Source organism: Ursus maritimus, unplaced genomic scaffold, assembly GCF_017311325.1.
Source record: "Ursus maritimus isolate PB19 unplaced genomic scaffold, ASM1731132v1 scaffold_13, whole genome shotgun sequence".
Classification (NCBI taxonomy): Eukaryota; Metazoa; Chordata; class Mammalia; order Carnivora; family Ursidae; genus Ursus; species Ursus maritimus.
In genome coordinates, this window is record NW_024423675.1 from 44,775,418 (window position 1) to 44,789,154 (window position 13,737).

The following is a 13,737-nucleotide window of genomic DNA, read 5'->3' on the forward strand; positions in this document are numbered from 1 at the left end:
GAAGGAGTTACCGTACGTGCCAAGGAGGGCAGAGGAGTAGGTGGTCAGCAAGGGCTTTTTCTATTAATGACACTTAGATCCCTCAAGGTGGGCAAGCTCTTGCTAGATGCGGACTTGCAAGCAGAACATCACAGACCTAAGCATGGAGATCAGCGTCACAAGTGGCAAGAGGGTTTTTGTTATTTGTCAAGGAGTAGTAGAAAATGGGGCTAGAATGGAAAAGTAGTACAGAATATATATAGTCTTGCATGCAAAGCTTGGTCAAAACATGGCCCTATTTGTCATGGGGACCCATTGCTATGTTTATAGTGAAATGCGTTAGGAAATAGTGTTGGGACAATGGACCACCAGTCGGATTGAAGACAGGAGTGGTAAGAGGCAGCAAGAGCTGTACGGAAGCTGGGGAGTAATTGTGTGTGTGCTTCTGGAGGGACAACAGCACGTACTGATTCGGGACTTCTCTCCTTGTCTCTTCGAGCAGGTACGTGCTCGTCACCGCGGGCCCCGTGTTCACTGAAGAGATGTGGAGGCTTGCCTGCTGTGCCCTGCAGGACGCGTTCTCCGCCACGCTCAAGCCCGTGAAGGTAAGGTGCTCGCAGCAAGAGCCAGGGCGGGTTCCCGTCTTCCGTGGCCCCTGGTGCCCGTCCCATGCGGCAGCTGGATGCCGCCCTCCTCTTAGCAGACAGTCTCCCCGAACTCCGACCCAGGGGGAGAAAGAAGCTGTCAGATCAGTGCTCTCGTCCCAGACGCGGGGACGATGGCAGCTCCAGGATGGACCCGGATGCAGCCAGGAAACGTCTGCTGTGTTTCTCCCCAGGATCTGCTGGGCTGCTTCCACAGCGGCACCGAGAGCTTCAGTGGCGAAGGCTGCCAGGTGAGGGTGGCGGCCCCCTCCTCCTCCCCCAGTGCCGAGGCCGAGTACTGGCGCATTCGAGCCATGGCTCAGCAGGTAAGGACTGGGGACTTCTAGAAGCTTCTTCCTGATGGTCTTGCATCACCAGACTGCCTTTCATTCCCTTAGGGACATACATCTCCTAGCCCTCCCGTCTTGTCAGTACTGTTCTTGATGAGGCATGGCTGACTCAGTCAACAGCATTATAATCCTTTCCACCACCTCTTTCTTAGTGCGTCCTCCAGTGCCCAAATCAGATAAACTTGCTTGGACTCCTTATATTACCATATTTGCTTAAATTTTGATGTTACTTGCAGTCTGTGAGTCCCTATTTGGGTTTTTTTCTTACATCTCCTGTATAGAGCTTAACATTTACAAGCTGCTTAATTTCAGTGGAATGTAACTCATAAGTAAAATTAAAATATACTTACCCACTCAGGGATCACCATGTAGCAATGACTTTTTTCTTCTGGCAGATGTCAGAAGTCAGAAAAGTTGGTGGTAGTCTCCTGAGGAGCAGAGAACATATTATACTTTCTTGGTGTTCCTAGGGCAAGGCATACAGAAGACACTTAGTAACTCTCCGACTCAACAGACATTTCCTAAATCACAAAAGGCCTTCCAGCACTAGCGCTGGCTACAGACATGCTCCCACATACTTAAGTGACATGTCAGTCTGTCCCTAACATAGACCGCATGGGGCTTCCAGCAGGATTAAGCACTATCCCTAAATTTACATATATTCATAATAGGAGTGGTTGTTGAGTATTGGCAACAGACATATTTGAAGTATGTCTTCATATGCAGAAGATATTTTGCAAATGTGTGTGGTATGTTTAAAACATTAAGAAATTTTTATAAATTCCTATGCAGTGTTGGATTGAATTATTGGATAACTATTCTAAATCTTTAGAAAAGTAAAGTGAATTGGGGGTTATAGGCAATAGCTGCCGTAAGGGGAATCCACTACACTGCTAAAGATTTTCCCCCACGTGCTCACAGTGGGCTTCCAAACTACATCCCACCAACAGCAGGAACATAGAATCTTCTTCTGAAACAATAGATCATTAATGGAGAAGAAAGGCAAAGGCCATTTAGTAAAGCTTTTACTCTTTAATATTTTCTCTTCTTCAGTCCCCAGCCTTTCTCCTATATCCACCTTTCAGATAACCCAGGTAATTTGATAATGCTTACAAAATGTGCAAAGAAAACATTTAAGAATACTTCTGTTTTCAAAGGGAAGAATCAAGAAGTGTTTACTGTTTTCTTAGTCACTTCTCCCACAGTCCCATAGAGTATGGCCACATCCATGTCCCAACAGGAGGCCCTAATTAATTTCTTATACCACAGAGACATCAAAATCAGAAATTTTTTCTTACAAACACAACCCCTCTCTATTTACTCTCAAGTAATATTAAATATCAGCGCTTGCTAGTTGGGAGTGTAATGAGTTGTCACATAATAAAATTAGTTGTGTTACTAGTATTAGTGTCAGTTGCTAACTTCTGAATATTTATTCTTCTGTTTTAAGGCTATACGTACATAATACACACATATTAATGCTCTCAACAAACACACCAGGTAGGAAACCATTATCAACCTCATTTTATAGGTGCGGAAACGAGTAGGAAGAGTAAGCAACTTACCCAGGGCCATCCAGCCAATCCCTGGTAGAATCAGGTTGCGGATGATGGAGCTCTGAGCTGTACCTTTGCTTACCTTTGCAGGTGTTTATGTTGGACACCCAGTGCTCACCAAAGACTCCAAACAACTTCGATCACGCTCAGTCCTGTCAGCTCATTATTGAGCTGCCTCCTGATGAGAAGCCAAATGGACACACCAAGAAGAGGTAAGCAGCTAGTAAACACGTGGGCAACTTCGTCCATGTAGTTTCAGTTCTGGCTCCTTGTAATCCAAGCTTTCGCTAAGAATAGCAAAAACTTTTATAGAGTCATTTAGCAAAGGGTTTTACAGAAAATTGTTCTCTTTTTAACCAGAGCTTCCACGTCTCCCTGGAACTAGTATGCCATACAGAGCACCCTCCACTGCGTGGCTCCAACAACAGAAACGAACTGGCTCACAGTTCTGGAGTCTAGAAGTCCATGATCCGGGGGCGGCAGGGTTGGTTTCTTCTGAGGCCTCTCTCCCTGGCTTCTGGAGGGATGCCTTCTCCCTGTGTCTTCACACGGTCTTTCTTCCGTACATGCCTGGGTCCTAATCTCTGTGACACTGGTCATAGTGCATGAGGGTCCACCCTGATTGTTTTTCAAGACCTTATCTCCAGACACAGTCACACTGTGGTACTGCGGGTTTGGACTTCAACATATGAATCGGGGGGGGGGGGGCAGGGGACACAATCAGTGTGTCTATAGTATTATCTATGTTATGCTTTAAAAAAAATTTGAAATGTGAGGCATGATTCATACTGTTTCAGGGAGAAATACATCAACTTCTCGTGAGCAATGCAGCTGTCAGACAAAAAGATCTGTGCCCTGCCACTAGAATCTGGGCCTTTTTAGATTGATTTATGTATTATTTTAGAGAGAGTAGCGGGGAGAGGGAGAGAGAAAACCTCAAGGAGACTCCCCACTGAATGTGGAGCCTGACGCAGTTCTATCCCAGACCCTGAGATCATGACCTGAGCTGAAATCAAGAGTCAATGGTTAACGGACTGAGCCACCCAGGGGCCCCTAATCTTGCCCTTTTTAAATACTGTCATTTTGCCTAAAAACTATTGTTCCTAGACTTGAAGATAATAGCCATGACTGAAATGCCCATTTTTAAACTTCTAGCCCACAAATAGTAATGATAAGTATTTGAGCACAATATGTGAGATACAGTGGCTAGATATTTCCCCTCCCATCTCAGCCATGGGGAAACATTCAGAGAGGTTGGGCCACCTATCCAGGGACATACAGCACTAAGGCGTGGAGCTGCTTGGCATTCTTGGATTTGACTCTTATTACAGGACAGTCCTTAACTTAGCAAAGGATGTAGCACGAGGTGAGTTAGACCTAAGGAAGGTTCATGTATATACCATCAGGCGTATCCTCAAAGGTCCATGTTGAAATCGCCCACGGAAAAAAATACCTACATCAAACTGATTATACTATTATTAAAGAGAAATCTGGGTGTGATTTTAGATCGCCTTGGCACGGATAGCCCTAGCTTTCCACAGTCCACTAGCGTGAGAGCTTTAAGATGTAGTACTTGAAATTCTGAATCTGTTTCTCTCTGAAACTGGCACCAGCACGTCTTAAGTCAGCCAGCTGTGGGGCAATTAACTCTCCAGGAGGAGAGCTTTCCTTTGCGCTTGGCCTCAGAAGCACTGCACAGTCCCGTTTGTGATGGGTGTGCGGAGAAAAGGTAAAAACACTTGGGTACAACAAATTGAAAAACCATCTGTTGATTTGTGTTTGCTCTAGCTGCTTCCCTTCGTTTTCTTCCTGTGCATCATGTGGCTTGAACCTAAAGCAAAAGGAATTTTCTGTCCTTCCCACATGCACACTTAGCAATTTTATCTCCTAAAGCAACAAAGGGACTGTCTCAGTTGATAAAGATACTCCATAATTCAAACATGGTCCTTTTAAAGGTTTGCTGGGAAAGGGCTTTCCAGCTCTCAGGGAAGGCGATAGGTCATATGGGCTATGGTGTTTATACCTTCTGAAGGTTCTCAAACTCACCCCTCTGGTTGTGGTTCCTGCTTCAGGAGTCCAGGCTGCCAGGGACATGGGGTTGAGGTGTCAGAGCCATTTCTCAAGGAGAACATTTCCTGCAGGTGGCAATCTGTTCAATCTGTGTTGCTCCGTATGTCTTGGACACTTAGTTCTATTCTCAGCAGACATTTTCCTGGGCCCTGGGGAGAAAGATGAGTAAGTTACAGCCCTGGCCCTTGAGGACTTTATGGTGTATGGGGCAGACAGACAACGGAACAGATTTGAGTGGTGACAGGATTTCCGTTCAGTTAGCTGTAGACATGAAGCGCCAGGCCAGCTTTGTGGCTTTTACAGCCCTCCTCTTCAGAATATCCTGAATGCTCAGGGTTCCTAGTACCTTAAATAACTTATCAAACAGAGGGAGGGAATGGGGAGTTATTGTTCAAGGGGTATTGAGTTTGGGATGAAAGGTTCTAGAAATAGTGGTGACAGTTACCCAAAATTGTGCAGGTACTTAATGCCACTGAATTATACTTTTAAAAATGGCTCAGATAGCAACTTTATATCATGTATATTTTACCACCAAAAAAAAAATTCCTTAAGTGATTTGTTAGAAAGGGTCAGAGTCTGTAAATGACAGATCTGCGCTGAGCATACTGTGTTTCCTCGGTGTCCCACTGCACCAAGGGCAAGGTCAGCCTGTAAATGTACAGAAGCATTTGTGTTCTTTTCTGTTAAAAGAGCCATTTTTAAATGCAAGGTCACAGACATATTAACATAATAGTTGGATCTTTGAAATAAACAGTAAGAGTTGTCATGATTTTATAATTACCCTGTTATGGGAATTAGTTTGCAACATAATGGCATAAGCTATTTTCATGCAATTCCAAGACGGTGAAAACAAAGTGAAACCATAAACCACAAACCACAAGGGTGAATTAAAATATTCAGTAAAGGTAGTACCTAGAATTGAAATTGTTTTCTTCGTATAAGAATCCAACCAAACAGAAGAGGCCAAATCACCAAGGGGCACTTGTAAGGCTTCCTTATGTGGGCTGCGCCCGCTTCTCAACCAGGAGTCCTGGCCAGGTGTCTAGAGAAGATTCGCCCCACCCCCCCACCTCCCCCACCCCCGTGCCAAGTAGCTGACCCGAGAGGCATCTCAGTGCATTCAAAAGAGCATTCGGGGCCCACAGAGGAGTGCTGTGGCCATGATGGCAGGAAAGGATGCAGAAGAGAATTATATCAAAGTGATGACAGCTTTCTTCTCTCCTAGGTTTGGTTTAGAAAGCTTGAGTTAAATTATCCATTTCTTACTTTTGTGAATGCTTGGCCCTCGTCCATCTCACATGCTGGAAGCACTGAAGTTTTTATGTCTATGCAGCTAAAGCATTAACAGTTAATCTTGGTAAACTGGTTTGGTCCCTAGAAAGCTAGACTTCAGTGAGATTGGACTTTTTTCTCAAACTCAAAGTTGTTAGCAAAGGGTAGAGAAGAAAGCCAATTCAAATTCATAGAATTGACCAGAAATTGTTACTTTCTGATTTAATTCCTTCATAGTTGTAATAAAATGTCAAATATTGTATCCCAGTACCGTGCCTATATTGAAAAGTTTTTACAGAACAGAAATACCATATAGCACCTAGAAAGTATCAGCAATTCCATTCTTTGTGATTAAAATGGTGATTATGTAATGCCCCAAGAAGTTGGCCCTTTTTTCTTTTTTAAGGATATTATTTATCTACTTAGAGACAGAGCGCACAAGAGTGGAGGGGGAGCTGCGGGAGAAGGAGAAGCAGCCTCCCCACTGAGCAGGGAGCCCGATGTGGGACTCGATCCCAGGACCCTGGGATCATGACCTGAGCCGAAGGCAGACACTTCACCAGCTGAGCCACCCAGGGGCCCCGAAGTTTGCCCTTTTTAAAGGAAGGCATTGAAATAAAGCAGTTTAGTGTATAACTTTGCCTACCTCCTTCTAAAATATGTAACATTGGAATCGCTTTAAAGCAACCGGCATTGGGCAGAAGGCTACTAATCCATCCCCTTGTTTTCATTTGAAGCGTCTCTTTCAGGGAGATCGTGGTGAGCTTGCTGTCCCATCAAGTGTTGCTCCAGAACTTGTACGACATCTTGTTAGAGGAGTTCGTCAAGGGCCCCTCCCCCGGAGAGGAGAAGACGGTGCAGGTGCCCGAGGCCAAGCTGGCCGGCTTCCTCAGGTACATCTCCATGCAGAACTTGGCAGTCATCTTCGACCTGCTGCTGGACTCGTACAGGACGGCGAGGGAGTTTGACACCAGCCCGGGGCTGAAGTGCCTGCTGAAGAAGGTGTCTGGCATCGGGGGCGCGGCCAACCTCTACCGCCAGTCGGCCATGAGCTTTAACATCTACTTCCACGCGCTGGTCTGCGCCGTCCTCACCAACCAGGAAACCATCACTGCCGAGCAAGTGAAGAAAGTGCTCTTTGAGGACGACGAGAGAAGCACGGATTCGTCGCAGCAGTGCTCGTCGGAGGACGAAGACATTTTCGAGGAGACGGCCCAGGTGAGCCCCCCGCGGGGCAAGGAGAAGCGGCAGTGGAGGGCCCGGCTGCCCTCGCTCAGCGTCCAGCCCATCAGCAACGCCGACTGGGTGTGGCTGGTCAAGAGGCTGCACAAGCTGTGCATGGAGCTGTGCAACCACTACATCCAGATGCACCTGGACCTGGAGAGCTGCCTGGAGGAGGCGCCCCCCTTCAAGAGCGACCCGTTCTTCATCCTGCCCTCCTTCCAGTCGGAGTCATCCACCCCGTCAACCGGAGGCTTCTCGGGGAAAGACACCCCTTCCGAGGATGACCGCAGCCAGCAGCCCCGGGAGCACGCCGGCGAGCCCGGCAGCCTGCGGGGGGGCGGCGGGGACCTGCTGCCGCTGCCGCCGAGCCCCAAGGTGGAGAAGAAGGAGGCCGGCCGGAAGAAGGAATGGTGGGAGAACGCGGGCAACAAAATCTACACCATGGCGGCCGACAAAACCATTTCCAAGCTGATGACTGAATACAAAAAGAGGAAGCAGCAGCATAACCTGCCTCCGTTTCCCAAAGAGGTCAAAGCGGAGAAGAAGGGAGAGCCACTGGGTGCGAGGGGCCAGGACTCCCCGCTGCTTCAGCGGCCCCAGCACTTGATAGACCAGGGCCAGATGCGCCATTCGTTCAGCGCGGGCCCCGAGCTGCTGCGACAGGAGAAGAGGCCCCGCTCGGGCTCCACCGGCAGCTCCCTGAGCGTCTCGGTGAGGGACGCCGAGGCCCAGATCCAGGTGGGTTCGCGCCAGCGCCGGGGATGCGGGGAGGCGCACCTGGCGGGGGCGGGAGGGGGCTGGCCTTCCAGGGACAGCCGCGGCCCCCTACCGAGCGCTCACACTTTCCGGCAGCTGACAGCCACCTGCAGGAGACAGCACCCAGCGCCCCTCCGGAGTCCGAGGGTCGCCCGAGCCGAGCGCGTAGCGTCCGTCTGGGTCAATGTATCCGTGTGAAAGCGAAATTTTATTCTTAGAGAACTTCAGGAATTATTTTTACGGGTTATAAGAGCTGTTGAGAACTCGGGACTCACCTGAATAAATCAGATGAGGCTGAAGCTTCTAATAGGCGTGTGCTTTCACTGGCATTGAGTCCTGAGCAGATCCCTGGAAGACGCACTGAAGAACTGTGTAAAGGAAAAAAAGCAAAGTGCCTGTTATTATGGGGTTATACCAATGAATTGTTTTCATCTCGAGCTTTTCTAACCCATTAGGAGTACATAACAATGCTCATTCTTAAGAGGGCTTTGAGCGTTCCCGTTCCTTCACATATTTAGTATTTGTAACTAACTCCATGGTACATCAAAAACTCCGCTTGAGAAGAAAACAGTGTTGGTACTGTTTAGTTTAAGAATAGACATAATGGTAAAAGAGAAATAGAGGGATCTAGAGTCATAGGGAGCCCTTTAACCCAGGTGTTTAAATTGTGGGCCTAGGATCTTAGATCCTAGGATTCTGTGAACCTACGCAGGAACGTACTCTCAGAATAAACATAAATTTGGACTTAACATGAATCTTACAAGAGGCCTTATTTTCCTCTAAAGTAGAACCAAACTTCAAAATCCACAAGAGTCAGACTAGATTTGCAAAAGTCCAAAGGGAGATGTATGGTTATTCTATAATAGATGACCTTCTTGACAAATGTCTTAATTTTTTTCATGCCTTGGAGATTTGCTTATGATTTTAAAAGTTATCCTGAGTGAAGGTAGTCCTATTCCAGTTTGCTAGGCATTATAGAGACTGATAATTAAAAATGTCCTATGGAAATTTCATTATGAGAAGGCAAAAGAGTTTTTAAAAATCTGAGGAATAAGTAAGGTTTTTGTACAAGGATACCTTGGAGATACTGCGGGTTTGGCCCCAGACCACTGCAAGAAAGCAAATATCAAAGCAAGTCAGATGAATTTTTTGGTTTCCCAGTGCATGTAAAAGTTATGTTTACTCTATACAGTCGTCTAGGAAGTGTGCAATAGCATATCTAGAAATAAATACACACACACACACACACATACACATACCTTAATTTAAAAAATACTTCATGGCTAAAAAATGCTAACCATCCTCTGAAGTTTTCAGCGAGCCAGTCTTGCTGCCAGTGGAGGGTCTTGCCTCGATATTGATGGCTGCTGACAGATCAGGCTGGTGGTTGCTGAAGGTTGGGATGGCTGTGGCAGTTTCTTTAAAGCAACAATAAAGTTTGCTGCGTTGACTCTTTCACAAACAATTTCTCTGTAGCATGTCTGTTCAAGTTTGATCAGGAGATCGTGGCAATTCAGTCCCATCTTCAGGCTCCACTGCTAATTCTAGTTCTCCTGCTCTTCCCACCGCATCTGCAGTTAACTTCCTCTGCTGAAGTCCGGAATCTTCACGGTCATCCATGAGGTTGGAATCAGCTTCTTGCAAACTCCTGTTCATGCTGATGTTTTATTCTCTTCCCGTGAATCACGAATGTTCTTAATGGCATCTAGAATAGTGAATATTTTCCAGGTTTTCAATATACTTTGCCCAGAGCCATCAGAGCAATCACTGTCTATGGCAGCTATAGCTTTGCAAAATGGATTTCCTACATAATGACTTGAAAGTAGAAATTACTCCTTGATCCATGGGCTGCAGAAGAGATGTTGTGTTATCAGGCATGAAAATAGCAGTAATCTCTGGGTATATCTCCATCAGAGCTCTACGTAACCAGGACATTATCAATTAGCAGTATTTTTTTTAATTTATTTTTTAAAATTTCAATTAGCCAACATATACTGCATTAGTTTTTGATGTAGTGTTCCATGCTCCACTAGTTGCATATAATACCCAGTGCTCATCAGATCATGTGCCCTCCTTAATGCCCATCACCCAGTTACCCCATCTCCCACCCCCCTCAATTCTGCAACCCTCAGTTTGTTTCCTGGAGTCAAGAGTCTTGTGGTTTGTCTCCCTCTCTGATTTCCTTCCATTCAGTTCTCCCTCCCTTCCCCTAGGCTCTGCGCTATTCCTATATTCCACATATGAGTGAAACCATATGACAATTGTCTTTCTCTGATTGACTTACTTCATTTAGCATAATCCCCTCCAGTTCCATCCACGTCAATACAACTGGTAGGTATCCATCCTTTCTGATGACTGAGTAATATTCCATTGTATATATGGACCACATCTTCTCTATCCATCTGTTGAAGGACATCTCAACTCCTTCCACAGTTTGGCTATTGTGGACATTGTTGCTATGAACATTGGGGAGCATGTGCCCCTTCTTTTCACTACATCTGTATCTTTGGGGTAAATACCCAGGAGTGCAATTGCTGGGTTGTAGGGTAGCTCTATTTTTAACTTCTTGAGGAACCTCTGTACTGTTTTCAATAAGCAGTATGTTAAAAGGAATGTTTTTTTCTGGGTAGTTCTCAACAGTGGGCTTAAAATATTCAGTAAACCATGTTGCAAACAGATGTGCTGTCATCCAGGCTTTGTTCTTCCATTTACAGAGCACAGGCAGAGTAGATTTAGCATAATTCTTAAGGGTTCTAGAATTTTCAGATGGTAAATGAGCACTGGCTTCAACTGAAAGTCCCCAGCTGCATGAGCCCCTAACTAGAGAGTCAGCCTGTTCTTTGAAGCCAGGCATTGACTTCTCCTCTCTAGCTATGAAGTCCTAGATGGCATCTTGCAATAGAAGGCTATCGTATCTATGTTGAAAATCCACTGTCTAGTGTAGCCACCTTCATGAATGATCTGAGCCAGACCTTCTGGAGAACTTACCGCATCTTCCACATCAGCCCTTGCTGCTTCACCTCACAACTTTCTGTTATGGAGACGGCTTCTTCCCCCTTAAACCTCATGAACTTTTCTTCTGCAGCTTCCTCACCTCTCCAGCCTTCATAGAATTGAAGAGAGTTAGGGCCTTGCTCAGGATTAGGCTTTGGCCGAAGGGAAGGTTGTGACTGCTTTGATCTTCTATCCAGGCCACTCAGACTTTCTCCATATCAGCACTAAAGTTGTTTCTCTTTCTTATCATTTGTGTGTTCACTGGAGTGGCAATTTTAATTTCCTTCAGGAACTTTCCCTTTGCATTCACAACTTGGCTGACCCAGGCTAGAAGCTAGGCTCTTGGGCCAATCTTGGCTTTCAACATGCCGTCCTCACAAAGCATCATCATTTCTAGCTTTTAAAGGCAGAGACCTGTGACTGTTCTTTTCATTTGAACACTTAGAGGCCATTGTGGAGTTATTAATTGGCCTAGCTTCAATACTGTTTTGTCTCAGGGAGTAGGGAGACCTGAGGAGCAGGAGAGAGATGGGGGACCTGGTCAGTGGAGCAGTCAGAACACACACATTTATCGATTAGGTTTACCATTTTATATGGGCACGATTCATGGCACCCCAAAACAATAGTAACATCAAAGATCACAGATCACCATAACAAATATAATAATAATGCAAAAGTTTGAAATATTGTGAGAATTACCAAAGTGTGACACAGAGACACAAGTGAGCAAATGCTGGTGGACTTGCTCCACACAGGGCTGTGTAGATGTTCTGTTTGAAAAAAGAAAGAAAGAAAAAGCAGTATCTGGGAAGCACAGTAAAGTGCAATAAAACAAGGTATGCCCGTAGTCCATGAAACCTGAAAATAAGGTATTCCTAATGTTAGAGGAGACTCCGCTATGCCTTGTATATATGAATTTAAAATGACAACTTCTAGCCACACTGAATGGGTAAAGACTAATTTATTGCAACCTAAAGCCCGAGAAAACTCACTTGCCGGTTGGCAGGGCTCAGCCACACCTGAGAGTTCAAATGAACCCAGAGGGGAAAGCTACTAATAATTCTCCTCCATCCTTTCTCTTAGGCATGGACCAACATGGTGCTAACAGTTCTCAATCAGATTCAGATCCTTCCAGACCAGACCTTCACAGCCCTCCAGCCAGCGGTGTTCCCATGCATCAGCCAGCTGACCTGCCACGTGACGGACATCAGAGTGCGCCAGGCTGTGAGGGAATGGCTGGGCAGAGTGGGCCGGGTCTATGACATCATCGCGTAGAAGACTCACGTTGAGGAAATACAGCAGCAAAGGTTAGAGAACGCCCACCAGTGCAACGGGCAGCCCCGCTGAACCCAGTGTCTCGGAGAACAGTCTGCCCCTCCCTTGCTGATCAGCACTGGGGCCATTCTGGACACTCACCTTCTATCCAGAGGACACAAACGATACTCTGATTTTGCACATTATTTCAGAAAAGTCTCCATTCTTTGACACATTTCTAAATCTTGATGTTTATTTCCCAGTGCTTTTGCCTGCAATGTTATTCCCGAAAGGGTCCCTTTCAAGGACTACTTCTTTGAAAACACTACACTGATCCATTTGATTTTTTTTTTTTTTCTTTTAAATGCAATTGTTAGGGAGATACCTGCTGGTAAGTCAAGCTGACGTGTGAGCACTCCACATCTAGTAGCAGACATTCTTCATTGGAGGAAGATTTCCATTATGATTATGGGCTTAGCAGGGAAGACAACAGCTGGAAAAACCTATTCTTGGGCGTCATAATCAAGAAAGGGATGACTTCCTCTGTAGAATTTTCCAGAACGTTTCAAAGTTGTCCTAAATTGTCAAGATTTTCTGGTTGGTATTTACCAACTTCTTTTAAGGTACTGTTGTGCCTTTACTTCCCTATTTCTAAAGGCAGAAATGCTCTCCTTTCTTTAGTTTTAGTTTTAAGTCTAAGTCCTGGCATCTTTTGACACACAGCTCCCGGCGACAGTGGCTGATAGAGATCTTGCCAGGAGATGTAAGACTGACCCGCCACCCTGGCTTCCCGTCAGTCTTTGCTTTTGCTCCCAAGGCAACACAGGAAAGGGAAAGAAAAAATGGTGCCTTAGTTTCTTGTTGCACAGACATTTCTAGGCTCCAGTTGTCTGAACATAAGGCGGAACATTGGGTTTTTAAGAAAACAAAATGTTAAAATGCAACTCATTTTGTCTCAGCACCCTTGGAGGAAAGGACTCAGTTCTCCATCCAGTGAGCAGACTTCTCAGGGAACGGGGCAGGAAGTGTGGGGTGATAGGGGGACAGCTGGAGGGGGTGAGAAAGGAGACTGGGATGAAGTCATTTGAAACCTTAAAATATTGTACAACTGTCACATGAAATTATAGTGTCGGACACACAAGCTCTAGTCTCAGAAGAAAATAAAACTAAAGGAGAAGGGGACATAATGAAATTTAGGAAATTAAGTTTTTCAATTTAAAATATTTGTCCTCTCTGGCAAGTAAAATTACCCTAGTCTGAGGTCTTTCTAAATGGCAGTTTACATGGATATTTCTCTTCGATAGTACTAGGAAATTAATTTGGAAACTTTATCTTATTTACGATATACTTTAGTTCTTAAATTATAATAATTGAAACTCCCCAATCGAGCCCACTCATGTACATTCTAGAAAGTAGAGTTAGTTGCTAAGACATATGTTATCATTTTCCCAGCCCCTAAAAATGTGTTCATAATTGAGTGTCATTCTTCAAAAATAAAACATTAACTCTTCAGTATAGAAGGATTTAAAACGAACAACTGTACTCAGTGCTGGTATTTGTAAACTTTGTCTTCCTTGAGAAATATTTAACTATCCACAAGGTTAAGATGAAGACGGGGTTCCCTGATTTATTTAGGCA

At 45.3% G+C, this 13,737-nt stretch overlaps 1 protein-coding gene across 1 annotated transcript in view; it reads left to right on the top strand.

The window, feature by feature from the left end:
* The window catches only part of ARFGEF3 (ARFGEF family member 3), a 165,358-nt gene extending 152,277 nt beyond the window's left edge, over window positions 1–13,081 (top strand). Inside the window, exons 30-34 of the mRNA XM_040627843.1 lie at window positions 482–584; window positions 818–949; window positions 2,620–2,741; window positions 6,609–7,833; window positions 11,929–13,081. Coding sequence (XP_040483777.1) covers window positions 482–584; window positions 818–949; window positions 2,620–2,741; window positions 6,609–7,833; window positions 11,929–12,120 — 1,774 coding nt within the window. The 3' untranslated portion in view covers window positions 12,121–13,081. The remainder of the gene's footprint in view (window positions 1–481; window positions 585–817; window positions 950–2,619; window positions 2,742–6,608; window positions 7,834–11,928) is intronic.
* The last annotated feature ends 656 nt before the right edge of the window (window positions 13,082–13,737 follow it).